Source organism: Rhea pennata, chromosome Z (assembly GCF_028389875.1).
Source record: "Rhea pennata isolate bPtePen1 chromosome Z, bPtePen1.pri, whole genome shotgun sequence".
NCBI lineage: Eukaryota > Metazoa > Chordata > Aves > Rheiformes > Rheidae > Rhea > Rhea pennata.
This window is the reverse complement of record NC_084702.1, coordinates 33932563-33959960: the sequence shown is the minus strand read 5'-3', so window position 1 is coordinate 33959960 and position 27398 is coordinate 33932563. Positions and strand designations below refer to the sequence as shown.

The following is a 27398-nucleotide window of genomic DNA, read 5'->3' as shown; positions in this document are numbered from 1 at the left end:
AAAGTTACTTTGGAATATGCAGATTGATTTTGAGCAGATGTACATTATTTGCTGGAGTTTGCTCTGGAATAACACCACACTAAAGTGAATGTGATGATAGCATTTTACTTTTTTTTCTTAAACAAATAAGTTTGTCAAATTTCTTATGATATTGGAAGACATGTTTATATATCTTAACACTGAGCTGTATTATGGGCACTTCAGGAATAATCAATGGTAACTAAATGCTTCAGAGAAAGTAGTAGCATATTTCAAAATAGGTAAATAATCAGGTTTTCTGTATGACTAATATTTGTCAGAATGATATCTGTATGACAGTAGTGTCTGAGCTTTGTCTCTTTTCTTCCCCCCCCCTTTTTTTAATTGACTTGGTGAAGGGTCTTTGCAGTGTTATTAGGAGCCCCCCCCCTTTTTTTTTTTGGTTAAGGCATTTCATCTCATCTAAAATTTGTATTGCTGTGTGACTAGGCGGTTAAAGTCTTGGATGCCCAAACAAGCAAAGACTTGTCCTGAACAATTTCTGCCAGGAGACACTTGGGGTGGGTTGAGGAAGTAAGAATGCATGTTACTGGAGTTAAATTATTCAGCTGGAAGTCAGGAAGCCTATTTTCAAGTCCTAGTTCATGAATTTGGGTAAGTACTTAACCTGTCTATAGTTTTGCCTGTGATTTGTACATAGGGAAAACTTCTTAAAGCTTGTTGCACTATTAGAAAAAATAATAATTTATTTTAAGGATGAATAGTGGAACATCAGAACAAATTTATTCAAATGAAAATTCAAGGAATATCTTCTTACATACCTCACCACAATATTTAGTTTTCTCTTACAAATTTTCTGTGCTTTCCTAGTTGCAGTTCTTGCTTTGTGTTTTCTTCATGTTTAGGAAGTTAGAAAGTTGGCATGGGGTCTTCTGTGTGTTTACTTCTTGTTTTTCTGGAGAGGGAGGCAGAAGTTGTAGGTCTATGACTTGACATGGTGCTGCTAGAAAGAATCAACTGATATGATTTCCCTTTAAGGATCTTCTCTTTGGGAGGGGAGAAATATTAAGTGTGCTGCACTGTTTAAAAAAATGCAAGTTAATTTAAGTATGTCACTGTCACTGAAAAATCATGCTTTTGCAGAGGGCCTTATTTCTTAATGTAAAAATAGCTTGGGATGAAAGTCTTCTGTTTATTCAAGCATTGGATTTACAGTGTGACTTGAAGCTTAAAATCAAAGCCAGGTCAAGTGCCTTTTTCTTACTTTACATGTGGTGCTGCTCTTGTCTAGTCTACTTCCGTGAACATGTGGAATATTTGAATTTAGAGCAATCCTCATGAAAAGTAAGTGGAATAGCAGAAGAAAAATACTGCAGTCAGAAACATGATTTGAATGTTGTCCACAAGAAGTGAACAGATTCCCCTTGTAAGTGGGAATGAAGGCCGTTGCAGGAGGTCCTAGAGGAACGCCTCCAACCACGGTAATGAACAGTTGGGAGTTTAGGCTTACAGGGCACAGGAATGCAGCTTGCTCGAGTCAGCCAGGCCCCTCACCCTTTTTAGGAAGGTGCTATAGATAGCAATGAGTTGGGCCTTGGAAAGAAGCAAGAGATGTGTATGCTCTTTCTTACTTGAGGTTAACTATTCCCATCTGAATTTTGGGAATGGTAACTGGTGAATGAAGGATTTTGGTTTCAGACTGGTAGCTGTGGGAGGAGCGGGAGCTGTGTTTAGTCTTGTGTTGCATTTGTGCATGTACATGTACACACAAGAGAAATGGGGGTGGGAGTCAATCCTTTGGGAGGACAGATTTCCTTGGAGGGAGGAAAGAGAAGAAGAAAAAAAAGAAGGAGCAGTACACTGAAAAGACAAGTGGGACTCCACAGTGTGACTGGAGAGAGCACGACTGCACAAAGACTACACTTGCAGGGCTGTGTGATGAAGTAGTGAATGCCCAGACAAATACTGGGTCTCCTGGCACTGCTTCTTTTAATCTTGTAGATTTATGGTGGTACTGTGGGCATTTGTGTTCAAGCTCCTTTTTTCATGTTCATTCCTGGTCCCTGTCCTCGTCCTTTTTCCTTGAGGAATGAAGGGAGAGGGACGAACAATCCTGGCTGATGAGACCAGGGCTGGATCTGTTTAATGGGACTACATGCTGGTATTCAGACTTCAGAGTGAAAAGAATTATATATGTATTTGGGAAATAATTGACTAGAAGATTGTTACAGGCTTGGTAAACTTAGACAATTCCAAGATAAACTCTTCAGAATTTTCCCATTTGACAATCATGTCTATTAAGTTAAAGTGGGGGGAAGGGGAGAAATAAGGGCAAACAAATGGTGTTTCTACTGCATCATTCAAATCAATGGCCACATAATCAGTCAGAAAGCCAGCTGATCTCTAACTGGACCTGAGGGAGTTGTGGATGTATGATTGAAGCTGTGTAGCCAAGCACTAAAGTTTATGCTGTTTATGCATAAGCACATATGCATAAGCACAAGCACAGTTTATGCTGTGGTTTGGGGGAGAAGTTTTGTATGGTATTTTTTGGAACCAGGCTTTCCATTTGGTAACATTCCATGTTTGTGATTTCTTCATACCTGTGTCAGAGTCGCCGCTCTTTGCTGTGGCAACACTTTGTGCTTTAAGAAATCTTTGAATGTGGCCTGTCTAAATATGGAAACGTATGCCTTATAATTAACTACCTTTCCTGATCACATGTCAGAACTTCACATATAAGCACAAAACTTGTGCATGCAATTGTGTAGTTATACACTCAACCTTTATAAGCACTATTTCTATGTGAAGGTTTGGGGATATATTTTAGTTCTTCAAGTACTTGTAATTTCTGTTGAATTCTGAAATGTTCAACACTGGAAAATAAAAGTCAAATTTTTCTTTCTAAAACGAAGTGTTAAGTAATTACACTATCCTCATAATTTTCACAATCCTCAGTAATGCTTTTTATAATGTCAAAATAATGTACACATAGATAGTACATTTTTCTGTGTTGTAACAGTGGTAATTTTTTTCCCCTTCAGGAATTGTGGTGCTTGGATTAAACAGATCTCATGCCAAGAATGCACTTAACAAAAATCTTTTAAAAATGGTAAGTGAAAAAAAAATAGTTTCTAGTATGAAGGTAAAGTATTGGAATTAAGTGCTTTAAAAAGTGTTTGGTTATTCCCCTCCCTCCTTTTCTCTATAGATGTCAAAAGCTGTGGATGCTTTGAAATCTGATAAGAAAGTACGAACTGTTATATTCCGGAGTGAAGTCCCAGGGATATTCTGTGCTGGTATGCAAACTTATTTTCCTGAGAAGCTGGAAATCTGTAATCTAATGTTGCGCAAAAAAAGCCCAGATTCCAAGGAAGCATATCTGTTTATATTCATCTTGGTAGCAAGCAAAACATTTTTGTATATTTTCCTCAATTGCTAAGAAGAATCAGATACTTATTTTATTCTTTCTGTGTCATAAAGTATTTCAGATGTATGCTAGATTAGTCATGGTGGTGGAAAATTACTTAACTGAACTCCTGTAAAATGTTGCCTATATTTCAAAATGAGGACCAAATATTGCTAAACACCATATTGGGAGGCTGGGTAGAAAGCAATATTAAAATTGTATTCTAAACAAATTAACTTTAAGAAACATGCTAAACGTTTAAGTAAGCTTAAAATTCATGATGGAGCTGGCAGTTACTGCTGAATATATTCTCAAGTTTAAAACAAACAAACAAAACAAAACCCTAACATACATGGTCCAATCCAAATATCAAGTAATGTCCTGTCAAAGTCCCCAAGAAAACAAAACTCAGCTACCAAATATTGGGAACCAGAACTTGTTAACATGTCAGAATCAGCTTTTGGAAGCAGCAGTGTCTTTTGTGGCTATCAAGAGAAAAATCTCCTTATTTTCAGATGTACTTCCTTTGTTCAAAGTTAATTTAAACCTATCTGAAATTGAAACCAGAAGTAAGTTGTTTCTTCTTACTAATATATGAATACAACTGTCAGGTTAGAGATATTCTGTTTTTTTTTTCCCCGATCATCTGCATGGTCATTTAATGTTTATTTATTTATTTATTTTTACAAATATTCTTATATATTTAACCTCTCTAAGTAGTTTTTGCTAAGATTTTAAAATTCTTTTTCTTGCTTTTATACTGTATATTAGTTTTCCTACAGATGCAGTTTAGTGCTTACAAGACTTACGTAAAGAAATCATCTTGGAAGAAAAAGTAGTTTATTCACCATTTAGTGAATGTAGTAATACATATTAATAATTTAAATGCATATGTATTGATTGACATATTTAATTTGAAAGTTGCATCTTGTTTTGAATCAACAAGTTTTAAAGATTAGTAACTAATAATAATTTCAGGAAAATAAAAAGATATTTAAAAGTTGCATTTTAAAACCAATAAATAGTGGCGAATGTGCAGGATCAAAGCAATGCCTGAAGTGAGATGATAGGTAATTCAAATGAAAAGGTGGCTGTTAGCTGAGACTTGTTATCAATTGAACTTTTAAAGTAACTTTTTTTTATTCAACATTTTTGATTTATTGTAGCTGTGATATGGGAAACATGACAGTAAGAATTTTGATTTTTGAGGAGAGGAGCTCAGGTGTGCTGCTGAAATTATGTTTCTGAACTTGAAATACTTCTCTAATCTCTTGTTGGCTGGTTTTGCAGAGCTATTTTGATATTAAGATTTTAAAGGCTTTGTTGCCTCTCCTTGGCTTAAATGAATAGCTCAGCGTATGTATATGCAGCTGACTATAGACAACGTGTAAGGGTGAGCATTAGGGGGAAGTTAAATCTGAAATGAGGAATGGAAAAGACTGGGGTTGGATAGATAGAGTCTGGATCTTAAATCAAGGAGTAGAGAGAGACAGAGAGTATACCAACAACCTGCATTTAAAAAACAAACCGAAAACCTCACAGATAGATGAAAGAGCCTGAGAAAGGAAATTCTGCTAGTTCACCAAGTGAAATGAAGGCTGTTCCAACAGTTGTGACTGAAGGTGAAGATGAGACAAAATTGGGCAATGAAAATGGATGGAAAGAACTCAGTGGTTGGTTGTGATGTTTCTGTAGATGAGGTTAAGGAGTGTCTATAAAGAGAATGAAACTAGATAAAGCATACAGGATATGGAGAAAAATAGATAAAGGCTTAGGGAGGTAGAATGAAGGAGGAGCATATTGGATATATCAAGGCCTTTCCTGGGGCAGCTTACTTAGGAAATTAAGCAGAACAGAAGACAGCTAACAAACTTTTACTTCAGACTTTTAAATTCAAAAGGACAGTGTATTGTTTCAGGACTTAATTTCTTTTAAAATGCAAAGATGACTTTGTGAATTGTTGTCATATTTTGGTTTGCATTATGATGAAACACAGCTAGGCTTAACTTGGATGTTTGTTTAATTTTTATTTCCTCCATTATGTTTTCTTGCTTGCGTGTGTGGGAATGTATATGGTTTTAAAAATACGTTTTTTTATGATCACTTTTTGGACTATCATCTGATGTTTTACAGACCACAGATTGAGAAACTGTGTCCTAGAATGTAATTCCTATTTATGTGTGGAATGAAATCCAAGATCCTTAAATCTTACCATTCCTCAGCTATCAACAAAAATCTGTGAAAGCCACAGGCCAAGTGCCTTGTTTCCTTGTAAGGGCTAGTCCACAAAGGATGACATCCAACTGTTTTGTGCTGAAGGACAGTGTGATTGATCAAAAGATTTAAAGCCTTCTGATGACTGATGTGGATTTCCATATGATCCCAATTTATGGAATTTTGACATGATGAAATGGGGTGATAGTGGTAAGGAATTCTTGTATAAAAGAAAGGTGCAAGCAATCACATCCTTTCATTTCTACTTAAAATTTCACTTGCAGTCTTTTACTACTTCTGTCTTCTTTGTGTGTCCTTTCTTATGCTCAGTACGTCCCTGGCCCCAGAAAGTTCCTCATTAATGTTCTAGTGCTGATGAAAAGGGACCCCTACAAGCCAAGAAAGAGCTTGTCTGGGGTTAAGGATGCACTATGCCTGTGAGGCCTGCTTCTGTTTTTTACATTTCCATCAGCAGTGCTCTTGCTCTGTGCCTCTTTCTTTCTCCCAGAAGTTAATAATAATAAAAAAAAGGCCTTTCTGAAGTGAACATACATGACCACTCCTGGCTTGAGTAAGTGTACAGTGTGTGCCTTCCCAGTTCTGCAGCCAACGCAGCTGAGTCAATGCAGGAATTCTTTTTATTAGCTGGCAATATTCCATCTTCAGAGGAGGTACAGCCTGTACATGGAGTAAGACAGGTGTCCCATGGGTAAAAGTCTATGATCAAGTAATTAAGAGCTATGCAGTGTTCACACAATGGGGCTGAATTAAGTTTGCATAGGCAATTTGAGCAGCTTCATTTTTCATTAGTAATACAGATTCAACATACTGAGTATAATAGTGGTATTACTTATGCAGTTTTATGTGCAAATTTTCAGGATTTTTCATCTTAAAAAAAAATCCTGGAAGTCCGAGTGTGTAGGTAGTACAGTTGGGAAATATGGTACTGTAAGGAAGGGAGGAAGAATTGTACTTAAGGTGTTGCAGAGCATTGTTCTGGAGCAACAATGTATTCTTGGACACAATTTTGTATTATAACTTCTTCTGATCTTAAAAGTGTAAGCTCAGAAAGAAGGCAAAGCTAAAGTCTATTCCCTGAGAGTTATTGCTTTGGTTTTTCAGATCATGTTCATTAACGTCCATGTTCCAGAGAGTTGAGCAACTCCTTAAAGCATTTGTCATTCAGTTTCCTATGGCTTTGCATAATATTTATTGAACTGGTAGTTATTATAGGAGTTTGCATTTGAGATGTTGTTTTGGCAAGCTAAAGGATGCAATGTGATTCCAAGTCCTCTGTTTTCCTGCTCTTATTTTCCCACTCCTGTCTCTTGTGTTTGTGATGTGAAATAGGAATTATGTTATGCTTAGCAATTACAAACTACAGAAACTTGAGATGAGACCAGTGAGAGAGAGATTACTTTTTCTTTTGGCAGTTAATTTTTTTTTTAGCAGTTTTATTTCATAATGGTTACAGTAACTGAAGAAATAGATGCCTTTTTCTAAGCCTAACCTTTTCTTCTTTCCATCTTCTGTTCCTTGCACCATGATTTCCCTTAGGACTGCCACATTCATTCAGTCCTCCTGTCATGTCCTGTCAAGAAGACACTTGTAGGTGTTTATAAGCGTGTTCTTCATACGCTTTTTTCAGGTAGCAGCATACTGGCGCATAGTCCATTGCTTCTGTTTACAACTCATTGTTAAACAAAGCTCAACCCTACTGTTTAAAGTTCTTAGTAGTTACTGTTTTACTGTCCCTCCCCTGGTGCCTGGTCAACCAGGTCAGTTGGTAACTCCCATTTTCCCCTGTTCAGTCAGAGATTTCTTTATTCTTTCTTTCTTTTATCTCCCTTTCTTTCACCAAAGGTTTGGATCTGAGTTGTCTTCAGTTTTCTTGCATCCATCCTCCCTCCTGTCTGTTGGTGTATGAAACTATTTTGTCCCCTTTGGTAGGATGAGAATTAAAAGGTTTGATTCCCTAGAAGGAGCAGACCACCTCCAGATTTCAGTTTACATGGGAGATTTAGAGGGGGAGCTTTCAAGGACAGGAACCTTAGGTTCTTGAACTTTTGTTCACTGCCTGTGCTTAGAGTGTTTTTGTTAAGAGTGGGCTCTTCAGCATTACTTCTCTGAAGGGAACTGTACTAATTAATTTGATAAGTTAATTGCCTGGTATATACATGCATTTGAGGGAAGAGGGGTTGGGCATGGTTGTTAGTTTACAACTTTGAACAAAACTTGTTCTATGAGGACCTTCTTTTAGAAATTCTTGAGAAATCAGAATATGCATGGTTAACTTTTTTTGTTGTAACTAGCTTTAAAGGCAACTTGAAAAATCTGGTATTGGAGCACTTCACACTGCTTTGACCTGACACAACTTCAGTCACTGCAGCTCTGCCAATAAAGCCCCCTCTTAGAAATGCTGAAAGAATCTTTCTGCCAGTAAAAATTCTTCATTTAGGGCTATGGCATGAGTAAAGCCAACACAAATGCTTTTCTTGTTGGCATAACTTGTCTGTATCAGAATTTTGTTTCCAGCATAGCAGAATTGGCTGTGTGGTTCCAAGCTGCTGTTTCCAGCTGGTTTAGTTTTGTTGGCAGAAGTTTGTGAAGTAGATAGGCTTCAGAGAGCTGACCTATGAAACCACCTTCATTTAAGAGATTTTGATGCGAGTTGAGTGATAGTACCCCAGAAGGAAAGCAGTTCTGTAGTAGTTCTCAAATACTTGATCTACTCTGATTTTTGTGGTACCAGTGAGAATGGTACAGAGCTGCAACTGTGTGTATAGTAGTCCTTTTTTTATCCTTCCTAGTCTGTTAGGTGCGCAAGGGGAAAAGGTTGGTATTTTTGCAGAGCATTTTATATTTCTCCAGTTTCCAGCTCATGCAGAGGAACCAACAGAAGAACTGGTATATTACTCCACAGTTCCCTTTTGAGGATTCAAGTACACACTTAAAAAGATTTCAGTGCCTTCTGGATGTGTTTGTTGCTGTACATGCATTTTGTTCCCAGAAATAAATTCCTTCAGTAGCTAGATTCCCCCTTTTTTTCCATTCCAGACTTTTGCCGATGTTTGAGTTCAAAGCAATGCCAACTGCTTATAGACTAGGTTCAATGGCTACTGCATGTCTGCTGGAGCAACGTGATTTACGTGAAAACTAGCATGTTAGGCAGCCTCTCAGCTATGCCCTCTGACTGACTGTGCACATAGTTATCTTTTGAATTTGGAGTACTCATGCTGCATTTATCTGAAGTCAGTTATTTCTACTCATAAATTTTCTTCTGATACTGCTTCTCTGAAAGAACTAATAGATGTTATGATTTTCTAGGTCAAGTGTTGAACAACTGAGCCAATAAAGAAGTGCAGTCAGAACTGAGACTTGATTGACCATTCTGCACAAAAAAAGACCAGTAAGTTAAGGAAAATAGGCTTTAAATGGCCATCTTTTGGAAATACTTCAGTCATATGACTCCAAATGTTGCTCTACATTCTATCGTAAAGAGGCATGTTGACTTTCAAGAGAAATTGGAACTACTATGTTGATTGTTGAGAGCTATAAAAATTATTTTTTAGGCAGATTTGTTCTTGGCCTTAGGTATGGCAGAGCTGCTGAGTCCCTAAGTGATCATATATGTGGTTCTGTTAATGGACTATTGCTCAGAAGAGTTCCGCGTGTTATTTGATCCACATTATTCTGTATGTCTTGCCCATATTTATTTTAATCTTATGGCTAATCACAGAACAAGGTACTGGCAGTTAGCAAATAACAAAAAAAAATTGCATATAGTTAATGCAGCACTTGCTGCACAGTAAACAGGTGCATGTATTAGTTTATCAGATGAATATACAGACACCTTTTAGCTTCATGAAGAATGCAAACAGAAAGGTTTCCAAGAAGTTTTTCAATAAGAACGCAATAATGTAGCCACATTCCTCTCCTTTTTCTCTGGAGGAGTGATCCATTTCCATTCAGGAGAATGACAAAAGGAATTGTGTAGAAAGTCTGTGGGTGGGACTTGCTGCAACAGTGCAGTCTTTACATCAGCCCTGATCAGGACTCTGAAACTTTGAGTTAAGAATCTCTTGTTTGCCATGTCTCTTGTGTTTAGAACTTCTGGCTTGAAAATGTTATGGAGAAGTATTTTCATATATTCAGCTTTCTTTAATATTATTCTTTAGTTGGGGATAGAGTTTTTATCCACTAGTTTTGGATTTCAAAGATAAAACTGAGGTCAGATTGTTATTTTTAAGGAACTCTGAAGCTGAGGATAGACTAGTCTTGGAGCAATTTGTGCAAAAATGTGGAAGTGGACAGAAAGCTTTCTTCCTAGTTGAGCAAGTTGTGATCACTATGGTACAGAGGCTAGTGAGTGTTAACTTAAACAGAAGAGACTGAATCTGTATCAGCTTGGTTCTCTTGCATCTCTTATTTGAGATGCAAAACGGTCTTCCATCATCAGGCTTATCTGGGACATCCATTCAGATGTCTGTCTCTCTTCCTATAGTGTGTGCTCTAAACTGTGTCCTTTTCTTCTACTGCAAGTTCTCTAGTAAGAAATACTATATTCACTGTAGTGCCAGGAACAATTTTTAAAAATATTTTATTTTCTGTCTCAGAGAAACTCCATTCTGTCTCTGATTGAAGACTATTTGAATGGACAGTACTTTCAACTACAGTGTACTTTTCTCCCTGATTAGTTTTTCATAGCCTTCAGTAGAAGTAGAGACAATTTTCCTCATGGCAAATATTGCTGCAGTATAATACTTCAAAAAAGTTCTGTTGTAATTGGTTAGATTCAGCTGAGATGTCAATGGTGGATATTTCATGCAATTTTTCTTCCTTTTTAGGTCTTGAATGAGCCGTAGACTATAGCTCACTGTGATTTTTGAGCATAAAGCTGATGAATAACAAATTTAAGATCATCCTATTAGTGAACAATGAATTATGAAAGCCAGCAAGAGAGCCATCTTTTTAACAATGTTTTTTCTGGATTGCAATAATTTTGAGATTTAAAGCTGATGAAGCAGAACATTTATGTGTACTCCTTGACCATTCCTTCTCTTGTGTGCATGTGAGATCGGATTCCAAAATTGAAATATCAGTAGTTGATCCATCACAACAAAATTTTTCCTCTCCCTCCTTACCCGTTAGAATGGAAGCTTTCTTGGGCAAGAGATCCAAGTTATTACTTAAAATTTGATCAAAAATCAAACCTCAAAATTGGTTCTGTAGTCTTATTGTGGTGATTCTTAAGAGTGTGAACTTACCAAGGAAAATCACACTTAGTGAACAGTGCTTTGGTTGTTCCACAACCCTTGCCTAAGGGTCGACTCTAATACAGTCACCTTCTTCTGTTATATGAACTATGGGGCTGTTTTATGTCATGGATGTCTGTCTTCAAAAATAACAGTGAAGTGCTATACTTGGTGTCAATCAATTGGCTTGTGTATACTGGAAGGTATTTATGCAAACCTTAAATATGTATCTTTAGCTACTGAAGAACATAGGCTGTGATGTTTTAATTGCTGATAAAATACTGAGCTTATTTTTTGTTTAAATTATTATGTTTAAATAATATAAAACATTGCCTTTGGCTGTTAGTATGGTAGAAAAATGCACACAATGTATGTGATATTTTCTGGAAATATTTTTTTTTCAATGAAAATCACCTTAAAATATGTAATATATGTATTTGTGTGTGTATAATACACATTTTTGAGGGGGTGAAATCTAGTTCTTTAGTTTAGCTGGAGGAGACAAAAGGGAAGCAACCTCTGCAAATCCCTTTAAATTATTGTAAATGCATGGAAAAAACTCACCATACTGAATGCCTAAAATTACTGAATTCATGTACTAGGTGCAAAACAATTCTTATGTTATGGAGAAGTAGTCACAAAGCATGAATATTGGTGAATAGACGAGTTGAATTGTTTGGCCCCTCATATGGGATCCAAAGTTGTTCTCCAGCCTCCTTTCTGGTGGCTTTGTAGCAAACCTAGGGAGACTAGCCTTTGAAGGCTTCTTAGCGTTTGTGATATCCTTCTCTTAGTGTATCTGATAACACTAAGTTGAGTGAAATTTGAGAATTGAAATTACAGGTTCTGAAGCCTGACTTAAGAGCTAAGAGTCTCATGAACCAAATGACTAAATGCCATTCTTTTAAAAATTGGAATAAATATAACTGTCTGTAGCAGCTCACAGATAAGCAAGTTGCATGGGATCCTGAACAGCTGGAGAACTTTTACAGCTTTGTGAGATGTCTGAAACTGACACAATGCTCAAGACCTTTGGGTGACAAGAGAAATGATGCAGAAGTCTAGGCAGGAATCTAGTGCCGTTGAGCATGCCAACAGGGCACAAGCAGCAGCTGTGGAGAAGCATCTTCAAGCATGTTCCAGAATTTAAACAGGTGACTTCTAGGCAAGATAATAGTGAAGCAGTGAAACGTACATTATTGGAAAATGGGAGCAGTGAAATGTGCATACAGGCCTTGAAGTTATATAATCAATTTCCAAAATGTTAAATCTTGTTTAGAGTATTTTTTTCCAGAGTGGACTAAATTAAAATGCAGAAAAGTACCAGGTGGATGCAAAACATTTTCGTTGGAAAAAATGTGTTTTGTAGATGTTGTCTTTAGGTAGTCAGACAATGGACTTTTTTTCCTGTTCCTCTCATAAAGAGCCTATTCAGTCTGAATATAAAATATATCCAAACTGTTATTTCAGTCTTTGGAAAACGGTATTCAGAGCAGATTAGAATTTAGTATTTGAATAATCAAATAGTTTTGCTTTGCATTTGTCATTTTTAAAGGCTTGTCTAAGATTTGATCCGTATTTTTCTTTGGTTATGTGAGCGGGTCACGTGAGCTTGTATGTAATGGAAAGCATCTTCAATGGTTATATTATGTATATACTGCAACTACAATTCATTTAATCTTGGTTTTATAAATATATTCTATAGAAAAGTTGTTTTTTTATAAACCTGATAGGAATACTGAGTCACATATGTGGATGACTTCCTACATTTTATATGCTTGTTATGGTTGGATTTGACTCTTGGAATACACTTCTCTGTCGGGCATTGTCCCTATAGACTGCTTAGAAACTGTTCTGAAATTGGTGTACAACAGTTCTCTGAAAGGCAGCATGCTTCTATTGTCTCAGAGAAACTTGTAATTAGGTGACTGTTAGTATGTTCTTGTAATGTTAGCCTACAGTTCATACCGTGCAAAAATTTTCTATATTAATCTGAAATGGAAGCAGTAATGACCTATTCGTGTAATTTAGAGATGCTCAGGCAAACTTGAATACTGCAGAAACTACATGACTTTATTAGAAACTTGCATCACCATCACCAGAGCAGTTTGGGTATCTGTGTGTGTATCAGAGTCTAAGGCTGCAAGATTCAGTGCTGTTGAATTTTTTGATTTAGTATAATAGATTAGTGGAGGGGATGCTGTATTTCCACAGAAGTAAAGTCTGCTTGGCATGCTTGAGTTTCTCCTGTTGAGTAAAATCCTTAATGTGGCACAGTTACAGTCATTTACAGGCAGAGCATAGGCTTTGTAGATACCAGCAGGTATATTAGAGCTAGACAGCTTAGGCAATTGTTATTTTCCTATCCAAAGCTAGAGAAATATCTATGCAGTCTTCACTGGTATCTCTATCTTATGAGAGGTCATGGAGTAGTTCAGATGAGTCCTGTGATAACCCTGTGTGACTGTGCTTTCTGTCGCTCTCAGTGCGAATTTCTAAGTATTCGGATTGTTTCACATATTGTTGATCTACATGATACAGTGCTGTGAGTACTAGTAATCCTGTCTTTGGAAAGTGTAGTTTCCTCTGACAGTTACAGTGAATCTTGAGTCACTAGCTGGGATTACTTGGAAAAAGTCCTGTATGAATGAATACCAGCAATACTATAGTGATACCATACTCCTCTCTGACTTTGCTAGTGGGATACTTGAAATCACTTTGTGCCTGCTCTAACAGGTGCTGCAGCCCCAGAGGGTTGTTTTTTTCCATTCCCTCTTCTGAGCACGGTAGCAAGCTGAAACTCAGCGTTGGTAATTTAAGGAGATGCTCCTTTACCTGTTTTTAATCTGAAAATGTCTTTAGGGCTGTGCAGGCAGAAAGAGCTTTTAGAAAAAGTTTCCTTCTGTGCTGCTAGCCCTTCGTGGCTGGGAACTTGGCCAGACTTTGGGAGATGCCTTTAGAGGCGTTTTAATCTTTCCTTTTGACAGCTGCTGTTTCTGCTGGAATCTGAAATTGCATCACCTTAGAGTATTAGGTATTAGATGATGAATTAGGGATATGCTCCCAAATGACAAAATGTTGTTTCACTGTTCATAGGCCTGTATCAACTATATACTTTTGCTTTCATTTCAAATCTTGAAGCGGGGAAGAGTTTTTTTTTTTTTTTTTTGGTGTTTGTTTTTTTGTTTTTTTGTATAGATTAGAGGGAAGGCTTTCTTTTTCCATTTTCTTTTTTCTTTCTTCCTTTTTTCCTTTTAATCTCTTAAATGCTGTGTTTGTGTCCTAAGCTGGCTTAAGACACTTCAGGAACTTAACCTGTCTTTTCAATCTAGTTGTACATGTCTGTAATTATATTTTAGATTCCCAAGACAGTTTTGCATATTTTGAAATAGAATTCTCTTTATTACTTGGAAAATATGGAGGAATTTCCATTATTGGGCAGAATTCTGTCCTTCAGCAGTGTCAGGTTGTTAACTACATGTTTTGGTGATGATTAAAGAGTCACCAGGGGTGTTCAGCAATTCAGTTAAACTCTGACCTTGACATCAGAGCCATTTTAACATGATTATCATGGAGGGTGGCTAATTCTGTTTACCTAATTTTACATCTTTTCAAGCACATTGTATTCAAACTTTGTTTGAAAGAAAGAAATCAAAGGTGGTTGTAATGTATAAGTTCCATGTCTGTCATGGACATGCTTTCTCAAAAGCTGCAAGCTCATTCTCAGATGTTGACAAGAGTTTTTACTGCGCAGTTCTGGGCATATGGATACTTTTTTTTTTTTAATCACTAGATACACTGTGTCATCTGTGTTCTGTATAAAATGGTCAAAACCTGCATAGGTACGAGGTGAAGATGAACGGAAGTTATGGATTACTGATTGTTTTACTAAATTGATGAAAGGACAATTTTTACCCATGGTTTACAACACAGGATGTCACTGGTAAATGCTTTTGTGTGTAGATGAAGAGCTTCATTTGTTTAATTTCTGTTACGTACCTTTGAACTCTTGACTTCCTGCTCTAGTGTCCTAGGTCTGAATCTCTTCTATAAGTATTCAAATGAAGTAGTCACCTCCATTTAACATATTCATGTTGTAGCTATGTGTATCTGACATCTTAATTTCTGAAGAAAGACTACTTGGTTTCTTTACAATTCTTTGAGATACTGTATGACCCAGCTAACTCTTTCCACTGATGCTAGCTAAGTTAGTACCTGGCACCTGGTTTCTTTATTGATGAGGGAAGTGACCCTACTTTGCCATTTATATCCTTAGCTGAGAAAGCCTGCTGGCAAAAATGATCCGATCTCATGTGCTTGGTGGTGGTGTGTGCTGGAAATAGAACACATGTGCGCAACACAGGTCAAAAATAGTTACTGCATGGTAAAGAACCATTTTTTCCGCTTGCTTTTGAGTAAAATAAAATGGTCATATAAGAGAGGTACTTAGATTTCTATCTGAAGCTAAGGCATTTTCATTTTAAGTCAATTTACAGCAGTTAGTTTCACATCTATTTCCTTCTGTAAATGGCACAGAACAGCCTATAATGAAACATACATTTGTACTAATTGCCATAAATATGAAGGGAAACTTCCAACAATTCTTTAAAATCACTTGTTTCTCTCCTTTCTCCTATCTTTGCCTACCACTTATGCAGCTTTTCTTCAGAACACTTTTGTTGTAGTTTTACTGTAATTGGTATTTTTTTTGCTGGATCTACGTTGGTCGTGCAACTCTTGAAAGCTGAAGGAAAAAAAATAATTGAATTTACGTGAATATAGCACAGAGCTGCGCATGTATTCATGGTCATAGTGTGTTTTTGCAGTGATGTAGCTAAAGATGGAGATGTGGTCCTAGTGAAAATGGCATGAATCTTGCATGTACCTTACTAAAACAGTCAGTGGACATTTGTCTTGTACCTGTCAAAATGATTTACCTTTGTGAAAGCAATACGTTGATACGAAAATGAAGAAGTTTTGAAATTTCTCTCAAGTCATTTTCTTCTTGTAAAACTCACTTTTTTTCCTGAGTTGATCTTATATGTATGTTTTAATAAATAAAAATATAACATGAACTTTGGTATATACACATCTGACAGTAAAAAGTTATTGTAATTACTTTGTTGTCTTACACCAAAATAAAATTTTTGTTTAAAAAAAAAAAAGTTTTGACTTTTAGTCAATATATAGTCTCAGACAGCTATTCCTTCATAAAATGTGGAGATACATAGTTTCCTGTGATGTATCTCATTTTTTTTCAATTTTTTGTCAGTATTTTATATAAATAGGCAGACAGCAGAGCTTTGTAGGATATAAGAAAATTAAGTCTGAAGTAGCCTCTTATTGACTTATATTCTAACATTTCTTTGTGGAGTTCCCATCACCAGCTGGATCTTAGTGACTATAAGTAGATGGACATGATTTTCAAGTGACTGAGCTCTAGGCTCAAATACCACAAACTTGTATAATTTGTTAAGCCCCTCCAGATGGCAGGTAATATTCCAGTGTTAGATCTCCTTTCCCTGCCTTTCTTTCTCCAAAGTAAATTGCTGGCAAGTCTATTGGATTGTCTTTTAAAAATAGAAGAGATCAAGTATCTCTGAAGTATTTTAAAATAACAAGCCCGTAGAAAATAGAATTGAGTTTGCAACATTTATGCTGCAAGTGGACTCAATGGATGGGAAATTGTGCTATTTGCAAGCATTTTCATTTATTTCCCTGTGTCAGTTCCAAACATTTGGGGACAGTGGGAATAAGGGAAAGTACTACTTGAGAGGAGATTTAACTTAGTACTTACGAGAAATAGATTGTAGCTGCTCTTTTCCTGTCAGACTTTCTCATGAACGAAGCATAGTTAAGAGATGTTCCTGCTCGTGACTCAAATACTTGCTACTCCTTGCAATCACACAGCACTGTGTGGAATGGCAAGACTTTGGCCTTGAATGCTAGGCCAATATTAATATAAGCCAGATTTTTGTGCAGGGATGCCAGCCATTTTAATGCTTTTTCAAGGGGTGGGGGAAGGAGTTGAAGATTTAAGCTTTCTGAGTAGACCAAAGTTGAGCTCCATGTCCTTAACCTTGAAGCCTTCTCTTCTCCTGTTTCACATTTTGCACAGATGTCCTTGTTCTTTTTCACCTGTTGCAGCTTGAAAAAGCTCCCAGTCAAAATCTGTAGTCACCTCTTCTGATCTTGCTAAAGGTCACTACTGGTAATCTTTCATTAGGCTTGGGTGTCGTAAGGCACACATTGAGAGAGGTAACAAGTCATGACTGATTATTGAGATGTGTCTGTTCCTTTTCTCTTATTGTTGTATCTGTTCTTTTCAAGGTGTGTTAAATTTCCATATGCTGCGTGTTGTCTTTACCTGTTTAAATGTCTTACTGGAAGCATCACTTGCTGCGTGTCTGCATAGCATCTGGTATCATTGAACCTTTCCTACTGGAAGTTTCCAGGTAATATACCAGTATGACTAATGCTGGTCATACAAGAAAAATGAAAACAAAAAACCCCCAAAACCCCAACAAGCAGCTGGTGATGCCTTTCAAAGCATGGGACAGGATGGAAGGAAAATGAGTTGAATGTTTCTAATGTAAAAGAAACAAATGACTTCCTTATGTCTTTATATACATTCAGCTAATAAAGTAGTTCAAATCATGTGTTTTTTTTTTTCTTAGGAAAAGCTCTTTAATAAGATTTATACCTGAATAAAGACTTCAGGATTTCTTTAGAAGAGATTCTGACTTTCCCTTTTTTACCACATAACACACTTCCTCTTTTTCTATTTACAGCTCATAAAACTGGGTGTACTGTTAGTTAACTATTTTTGTAATTATTACTAATCAGAATAGATATACCCAGCAGTATCAATTCCTTTTAACATTTTTTTTTCACAGACATGCTTCCAGCAGTCAGATGCACAATATATGCAAAACACTTGACTTGGTCACCTATAATAATGCATTGAAAGATCTCTCTTTTTTTGTGATCACTTGATTTACTAGAAAACAAGGTGGAACAAAGAGTGAGTTGCTTAAAATTTTGATTTGTTCATATTTCTTCGAGTTGCGAGATTTAGTACCAGTTACTAAGAACACTCAGTCTAAATATCATCCTTCAGTTAAGATTAGAGAATAAAGATGAAGAACCTCAACATTAGCAAGTTTTAACAATGTCCTCTTATTAATTAGAAGTGTGTGTGACCTGTAACTATTGGATTACATATTAATAGACTTTGCAAAGGTATTGCAAGTGATATAAATGAGAGGAAGTGCCACTTTAATGCTATTTTTTCAGTAATAGTGGTGTTAACATAGCTATGCACTTTCATTCTGTTAAGTAATTTTTTAGTTCTAAAGTTAAAACCAAGAATTTTGATGCTGGACTCTTCAGAGGATTTTGATATGCAAGGTGTAAAATAAACAAAAATCACAAAGAGTGATTCCACACTTAGTTGGAAACTAATCAGCATAAAAAATGCAGCTTATGTGGTTGTCTAATTTAAACTATTATTTTCTGTGTAAGACTTCAGTTACGTTTCATGACCAGAAAAGAAAAGTACACCATGTTACCAGTGTAATGTAAAAGTTCTCTGAGTGAAGGCTGAATTTGAAAATGAAAAATGGTTTGAGGAAGTTGAGTGTTCATAATACCAGAATGACTGGCTTAAAGAAATACTTCTGTAATGCTTATTGTGGAAATAACTTAGAAATACAAGCAGTATAGGAAGTAGCTTTACTTTTTTCTTTCTTTCTAAAAGCTCTATATTGAATGGAGCTTGAAACATATGTTTCTTTTCATTAGGTGGTGACATTTTGACATTGCCCTGATTTGAGGAATAAGCCATAGTCTTGCAGTGAATAAGCAGCTGGACTGTTGCATGAGATACACTTTGTAGATCAAGAGAAAGAGGTTTTGTCATGATTTGATCATTCTAGGGGTCTGTGTCTGTGGTTCCTAAAGAGATTGTAGCTGAGTTTCATTGCTGCCACTTGTCTCCTTCCTGGATCTTTTCCACTGATTCCATGTCCATCTAACAGTTGAGGATGATGCAGCCTCTGTGCCTGTCTTCTACCAGGGCTAATTTGTTAGCCTGACAGAGGTTATTAAGTGAGGCATGGCACAGAATCCAAGCTAGTGCTGGCATAATTACCTGTTTCCAAACAGTAAGTTACCATGTTTGGTTATAGAGGCATAGGGTGTGGCTGAGGTAGTTGTTAAATGATAGAAGTGTCACAAAAAAATGGTAGTGTTTGGGGGAAAAAAATGTTGTGCTTCTGTTTTCAAGAGGGGAGAGATCAAGATTCTTGCAGAGACTCTTATCTGAATTAGTTGGCCTCAAAGAAAGACTTGGGCTTCAAAGGCAAAGCGGTGTACTTTCTGAAATACCCCATTTGTGGGAATTTATTTATCAGCTGATTATTGCAAGTGTTGTGATAACCTGTAGCTGTGAGACTGCTGTCTTACAGGAAAGAATGCTCATGACCGGCACAGCTTGTGACAGTTGATGTTTGCTGACATACTGACTGATTGTTGTTGTCAGTAAAACAATTACTAGAGAAAATAGTTACTGTTAAGTTATGATAGGTGAATTATAAAGTCATCTGCTTTAAAGCTTAGTGATAACCATGTCTTGTGAAGCATTTCTTTAGATAAAATGGAAAACTTACGTAATAAAAAAATGAAGAAAATCTGCCATAACAGCAGTAGCATGTTTGTCTTTCAATCTCTGTTACTTTGTGATACAACCCAACCAGACAGACCCAGGGTCAAGGTCTGCCTTTTCAGCTGATGGCTCTTTGTTTATGGCTTTTTGAGGCTTCTGAGCCAGCTTTTAAGTCTCCATTAGTATATTGTACATTAGCTTACTCTTAAGAGTACCTGCACTCATGATCTTATTTTATTTATTTCAAATCATTCTGGATCTGTATAATATAATTAATTTCTAAGAATTTTGCATGCCTGGAAAATTGTGTACTGAATACTTACAGCCTTTGGAGTGTTTCTTCTTTCCTTTTTGTATGAGAAATGTTAGGCAGTTGCAAATGTTTTGTGGTATGCTGTGTTGACTTTTTCACCTTTGTGGTTTTTGTTTTCTACCTAATTTGCCTGGTAAGTTTCTTTTGCTGTTTAAACCCAGTATGAAATGCACTAAGATGTACATAGCCAAGTCATACTGGCTACTTAAAAGGACAGATCATCTCTTTAATTTCAAATTAAAAAATAAATACTAGGGAAAATTTAAATTTTAAGAGGGTATTAGAGATTGGATGAAACTTTATGGAGAGTGAGAGAAAATCTCCTGGAATTCCTTCCTCATTGACAGTTTTGAGGTACCCTATAGTATAGGCAAAGCTAATGTAAATCTTAAAATTACATCTGTCCAAAAAGAATAAGAAAACAAAAAGAACAGTTACAGAAAGTCTTGTGTTGCCAACAACACATTGTTGTCATAGAGACCCAATTCTGAGGAAATGATGAATTAATGTAAATTTTACTTGTTACTTGCACATGTTAGTTTTTGTATTTTAAATTAGAAATCAAAGAGAACAGAAAAGGCGGAGAGCAAGTTGTACTGCTTTATGGGAAGATCTTCTTTTCAGTAGTACTCATAAAAGAAGCTGATCCTGAAGAGCAAATTGTTAACAGTTCATAGTTCGTAGATATTTCAGTAATACTTCTCCCTTTATTTTCATCCTTGATGTTCAGATTTCTCTGACCTAGTAACTTAAAAAAAATTCTTTTTTACTGATATTTCATTTCGTAATGTTCTGAAATAGTACCAGAGTTATAAACACTGACAAAAGGGTTGATTTGAGTATAAAATCTTTTAAATATGCAAGAATACACTAGAGTGTCTTTAACACATTATTAATTTGTGTGTTCTGTAGTATTATAAGCATTCAAGATAAGAGCATTCCTTTTCATTATTTTTTAAAAAGCTTGGTTTCTGTCTTTTAATCTTGCAAATATGTTTTATAGTTTTTGAGTTATTTATTCACCTTACCTTTGGAAAATGGGATGGACTCCCAAAGAAGAATATAGAAATACTGCTCTGGTGTGCATAGCTCTCATGAAGGAGGAAGAAGCTCAGCTGGAGCTTAAATTGGTAACAAGCATCAAGAATAACAAGAAAGGCTTCTTCAGGTATGTTAGTAGCAAGCAGAAGTATAAGGAAGATGTAGGTCCACTGCTGAATTGGACATGTTACATAACTCTACAGGGATTTAATGGGATGCTTCTGAGAGTACTGAAAGAGTGGTCTGACTAACAGAGCCACCATCTGTTATCTTTGAAAGATCCTGGAAGACCCAGATGATTGGAAAAGTGCAAATATCTGTATCTTCACAAAAGACAACTTGAGAAGTTATAGACCGGTCAGCCTCATTTCAGTCCCTGCAAAAATTATGAAACAGGCCTTTGTGGAAGTTGGTTCCAGGCACATGAATGACTAAATGATTGGGAAAAGCTAGCATAGATGTACCAAGGGTAAATCATGCTTGAGAATCACGCTGTGATGAAACAACCTGATCAGTGGATGTGTGTGAAGTTTGGGTGTCATCTATCTTGATTTTAACAAGGCATTTGACATGCTCTCCCACAACATCCCTGTTGACAAGTTGATAAGATATGGACTGGATATTTAGACCATGAAAAGTGCCCAAGCTGCCAAGGGTGGTGGTCAACGGCTTGAAGTCAACCTGGCAGCCGCTCACAGGTGGAATTGCTCAAGGGTCAAAACTGTGTCTGGTACTATTATTATAAAGATACTGATCTTTATAAACAATCTGATGACAGGATTGAACCCTTACTGCATTTTCAGATGATAAAGCGAAAGGAGAAGTAGGTGTGTGGGGAGGAGGAGCCACTCTTCAGAGACACCTTGACAGGCTGAAAGATAGGGCCAAGAGGAAAAAGCTAAATATGAAGTCCTACTGTACCTGTGATGGAATAATCCCAAGCAGGAGAACACACTGAGGATTGAGACTAGCTGGAGTGTAGCTCTGCTGGAAAGCGCCTGGTGTAAGATGAACATGAACCAGCAGCATGCCCAGGCAGTAAAGAAGGCAAATTGTCCTGGACTGTATCATAAAGAGGATAGCCAGCCAGTCAAGGATTATGCTTATTCCACTGTCCTCGGCATTTACTAGCTGGCAGAGGGCCGCTAAGGTGTTTAAAGGCTTGGGATCTAATCAGTCTTCCCACATCTGAAAGACAGTCACAGAGGAAGGGGAGATTTTTTTCTTCGTGGGGATGTATGGTGACAAGACAAGAGGCAATGGGCACAAGTTGGTTCAGGGAAATTCCATCTAGATAAAATAATAATTAATTGTGAGAGCAGTTAAAACATTGGAATCGGTTTCGTAGAGAACTAGTGGCGTCTCCCTTGCTGTTAATAATGAAGCCTTGACTTGACAAGGCCCTGGATAACCTAGCCTAAGGCTGTGCTTTCAAGAAAAGGATGGACCAGATGGTCTCCAGAGGTCCTTTCCAGATTAGATTCTTCTGTGATTCTGTTTTTTGGTTTTGTTGTTTTATGACAGATGACCAGTTTCTGAAGTTCAGGATAGTTAGTATTTTGAAACATTCTGGCTGTTCTTAATTGATCAGGCTGGATTGATTTTTTTACTCAACAATACATCAGCTGTGGCTCTAATTGGTAGGATTGATGATAAGTATAAGTATCCTTGGCTTGGCTGGATTGGCAAGATTAATGGATTCTTACTGGAACTTTTTCTTTGTATACAACAACAAAAATCATATGTGAAAATCATCTGTAAACAACAAGAAATAAATCGTGTGTTTTTGCATTTTGGAAGGATGTATTTTAGCATTTATAACAGGAATTTTTCAGAGTAAAACTGTGACTCTAGGGAGAATTTGTTCATATCTATACTCATAAAGATCACAGCTAAACCCATGCAACTGATTGGGAAATGATATTTCAACATATTTTCTCAGGTACAGATGCTATAATTCTTCAATTGCCATGGTAGTTGTTTGTGTCTTTTGACTTGAAAAACAGATCTTTCGTATATGATATAGATTTAATGATTGTTTTGTATGTAACCATAGAAGTAATGATAATAACTTCTTTTCAAAAAATCTGTTCTTCTATGTACTACCCCTTGTCTACTATTTCAGGTTTGTAGCAATGATAGAAATGAACTGTTACTTTTCAAGTCACTCCTTAAAGTGAAAATTCGAGCAAAGGAATTTAATTTGTCTTAAAGATTCATGTTTGTTTACTTGAATATAGCAGAAAGCTATCTTATTTTTACTTAAACTGTCTATTAGAAATGTTCATTTTAAACTTGATTCTATATGTATATCAGCTATTTCTGTAGAACGAGTAGGTGGTTATATGTGATAGCTGAGAGCTTTGATTCACATTTTAATTAGGTGCACGCAACGGGTATTTTGTCTGCAAAGCATAATGCTTCTTTTTTTCCATGCAGGCAAGATATTTCCATAGTGGTTGGCTTTGATTTGTACTATAATTTGTTAAACATATAGCTTTAAACAGAAGAATGCTAGATTAGAGCAAAATAAAATCATTAATTATATGATGGTATTACTACTATCAAAATTAAATGGTGATTTTGTACTAGAAGATTTTTAAGAGTATTAACTTGAAATATGTATTTGTTAACAGAATAATATTTATAACATTTATTACTGTGGTATGTACTTAACAAACATTAATTCTATTTAAACAAAGTTTTGATCTCCCCAGACTTTGTACCCTTTTTTAAGTATATTTGCTGCATGAGGTGTTGCAGTTTCTCTAAAATTAGAAATTAATTCATTCTGAGTAAATTAATTTCAGGATGTAAAAGCTTTGTTTTTGAGAAGTTATGAAATGCAGAGAAATGCTAGAAATTTGGAGAAAAAAATGTTGTTAAATGCTTTCTGAGATTGAATTTTAAATTCAGCAAAAATCGCAGCTCCCTTCTGCAACAGTTCTAACCTGATAAAAGTTGGTTGAGGTTCTGCTACTGATTTCGGCTAAACTTGGATTTATTGCATTGGCTTCTGTAGGAGTTGTGCATGTATCAGCTTTTGAGGGAAGCTGTTTACACGAACATTGAAGGGTGGTTTTTTTCCAGTAGTTACAAGTTAAGCTATAATGTTTTTGCAAGCTGGCCCTTTGCCTCAGTATTTTAGTTCAATATCTTAAGTAGTATTTTTTTATGTGGAGGGGGAGTAATGCTATTTTTCAGTTCACTTCCATTCTTTGTATGGGAATGAGCCATGTATATTTGTACAGCAGTTATTGGTGAGGTAGTACCTGTATGCTTCAAAGCATAGTAAGTTTCTTATTATAATTTCTTATATTTCTTACAATTCTTACAGTAAATTCCTTATTAACTTGTTTCCTCAGGTTATTAAGCGTATTAGAGGTGGTGCCTCTGTGCTGTGCAGTTTTTAGTGTTCCTATTTTGGTGTTCGTTGCCATTTGATCTGCTTAGCTGTATACCTTCTGAAAATGTTGCATGTCACTTCCTTACTGAATTTCTGCTGTACAAACAAACTGGCCCATTTGCTTTTAGCCAGGTCAAGGGGCAAACTCAAAATAATGTTGCTGCAGGAAGAATTTAGTACTTTATTCTGTGTCAAATACCTGTGCATGAGCCTGTTCAGAGAAAAGGTAGTTTGGAACCTTTTGGCACTCAGTAGAATAACACCGCTGTTTAGTTTTTGGTTGCCAGATATGTAGAATAATTATTTTTACAATAAAAATATTTATTGACTGGTTAAAATTTTGATATGATACATAACCCACTGTGATAAAGACCTTCATTCATTTACAGCTTTTGTGGCATGCTCTAGAGGTGTATGTGGAAGCACTGTATATGGTTTCATACAAAAAAATTTCTAGGCATTTCAGTATGGCATTTGGAAAATGAGGCTTGTTTGAGAGAGAGAAGAAAGGATGTTTTGAACAGATTTCTGAAATTCAGCTCTTAGCTTTTCAACAGTAGTAAAGTTCTGTTTAGAGAGGGTATGAAAATATCCAAATAAGGCAAGAAACACAGGGATTAGAGCAAGCACTGTGAAACTTAGATTCTTTTGGAGTGATTTCTAGGTTAAGTAGCCTTCCTTGTCATATAGAAGGGTAGCTGGGAAAATTCTGGTAAATAACAAAAATATGCCTGTCTTGCTGGATTACCCTTGGCTTTCTCAAAGAAACATCTCTGAGATCTTTGTGAAATGCAAGTTAAGCACATGCTACAAAACTGTCTAAACAAACAGGATACAACAGCCAGCCATTCAACAGCCAGTTATTTAAGAATATAAAGAGGATTAATTGCATCAGGGTTCTAACACTCATGGGAAGTAAGGTAAAAAAAAAAAAAAAAAAAAAAAAAAAAAAAAAAGTAATGTTTTTGTGTTCTCCTAGTATTGGGTGGAAAAAAATATGAGGGTAATGGATCAAAATCAAACAAGGAGCGTCTTCAGGGTTGACAAACCTCAGTAGAGATGCAGGTAATACTTAAAACAATATTCATCTTCCTCCTAGCAGCAATAAGGGTTGACCTGCCCATACCAGTTTGTTTATGTACCTACTGCTCAGCAGATCTTTGTATGTCCTGTGCCTATCTCCAAAAAAAATGCTTTTATTCTGGTATTTTGCAACCAGGACTAGTCATTTGAGATATGAATACAGTTCTCTCCTATCTGTTTATTTCACAAATTTGGAAGTAATGCTGCTGTGAATGAAGCTGATTCAAGGAGCATTTCTGCATAAATGGAGAGTATGTGTCCTAATCCTAATTTAGCTCTAGAAGGAAGCTGGTAGTAATGTCAACGTAGTGTTTCACTGTTGCATTTCTTTTCTGTGCTAGCTCCTAGTAATCTGAGAGTGGCTGTGCGTGGCCCTTGAAAGGGGATTTATAAAGGGCTGGGAGCAGAGAGGTGAGAACTGTTGAGCAAGACCCCAAGCCCTAGAATCACAGTTAGTTTTGACTAGCTTTTGCTGTATTTCTAGGTGAATAAGATCCAGCCACAAGGACAGAGCATCAAGATGCCAAAACACGTAATGTGGAGAAAACAGTGACTCAGTAAGAACCGGATGGATGCGGGAAAATTATTACAGTGTAAAATCAAGCTGCAACAGTTGGTGTGTCTCATTTCAGTAGCAATTTTGGCCCCTCTTCCTTACGTTGTGAGGAGAAGAGGCATAGAGAAGCCTGCACTCAGTGTGGTGTGGAGTCACAGGCCCAGAGTGCACAGCCCCTGGAGCCGGTTGGGAGTCGGTGTGGGGAAGGGGATAGGCCAGACAGGCCCACCTGTTTCAGCTGTGCTCCATGGGAGAGTTGCAAAGGTTTGTTCTGCGGGAGTATTAGCAGTTTGGAAATCTGCAGCTCCTTTGCTGCTCTCAGCAGTTGAGCAAGTGTTATTTACAGGTACTTAAAAGTGCAAAACTTGGGATGAGAGGAGGGATCTTTCGTTTCTGTAGCTAAGAGAGCGGAAGTCTCTGCTTGAAGCTGCATTCTTTTTCATGGCTGCCTTCTGTAATGTAGCCTTTCCTGCTTCTAACTTGAGAACAGATTTTGAAGAAACATGTGAATAGTTCTTTGCTATTCAAAGATCAAAGAATTCCTCAAGAATTTTGATCAATGGTAGAATCTTACAACAGGAGAAAAAGTATTAAATCACTGCTGGTTAGGTCTCCTCTGAAGCAGAGGATGCTGAGGCGAGTCTTCTACTGGAGTGCGGTGTATGGTTTCTGCCTAAAAGTCTTCTCCCTGGAAAAAGTTTCAGCTACTATTACTACAACACTATAGAGTGCTAAAATAGGAAAGTATGACGAAAAGACCTTTTTCTACTTTCTCTGCAGTGATGAGAGAGAAGTACTTAAGGAAAAGGAAACTATAAGATTACAGAAGTTGGGTGAAGCACTAGCAGCAAATATATCAGAAATTATTGCTAGAATATTTATAATTATTAATTTTAAGATGATATTCACCTTCTAATGTATTCTTGTGCAAATTTTTGTTGAAAACAAATTTCAACCAGTGTCTTCAAATATATGTTCTAAGTGAAGATGTGTGCAGTTTGCATATTTTTTGTTTTATAAGTTTTTTTTTCATATCAAACCTTTTTTTAAAGAATCAAAGTAAATCAAAACCTAATAATTCCCTTAAAGTCTTGTCTTGACAGTACCTTTTTTTTTTTTTTTTTTTTTTTTTTTTTTTTTAACAACAATATTGGAATCATTTTGGTTCCCTGTTTCTCTTTCAAAGTTGACTTTATATACTTCTCAAAGGTGTGGCCAAGTGGGCAGGATTTCGATGTACGAAAAATTTTAGTCACATTTCATACAACCATATAATGCTCTAGTTCCTAACGCACAGGTTTTCTTTTTGCTATTCTTACATAGGCAATAATTTGCTTGTAGACAGAGTGGTAGAAACTGGAGCCAGACATTAAGAACCTCATGTCAGAGAAGTGATTTTTTTTTTTTATATTATTCATATTCTTGCTGATGTTACTTTTAAAGCATATTTTGCCATCATGTTTTGTAAAGCAGCTTC

The 27398-nt window shown here is 36.4% G+C and overlaps 1 protein-coding gene across 3 annotated transcripts in view; it reads left to right on the top strand.

The window, feature by feature from the left end:
• Positions 1-27398, top strand: part of AUH (AU RNA binding methylglutaconyl-CoA hydratase) — a 107947-nt gene that overhangs the window by 5619 nt on the left and 74930 nt on the right. For all 3 annotated transcript variants that reach the window (XM_062600209.1, XM_062600208.1, XM_062600210.1), the window contains exons 2-3: positions 3024-3091; positions 3191-3278. In XM_062600209.1, coding sequence (XP_062456193.1) covers positions 3024-3091; positions 3191-3278 — 156 coding nt within the window. The remainder of the gene's footprint in view (positions 1-3023; positions 3092-3190; positions 3279-27398) is intronic.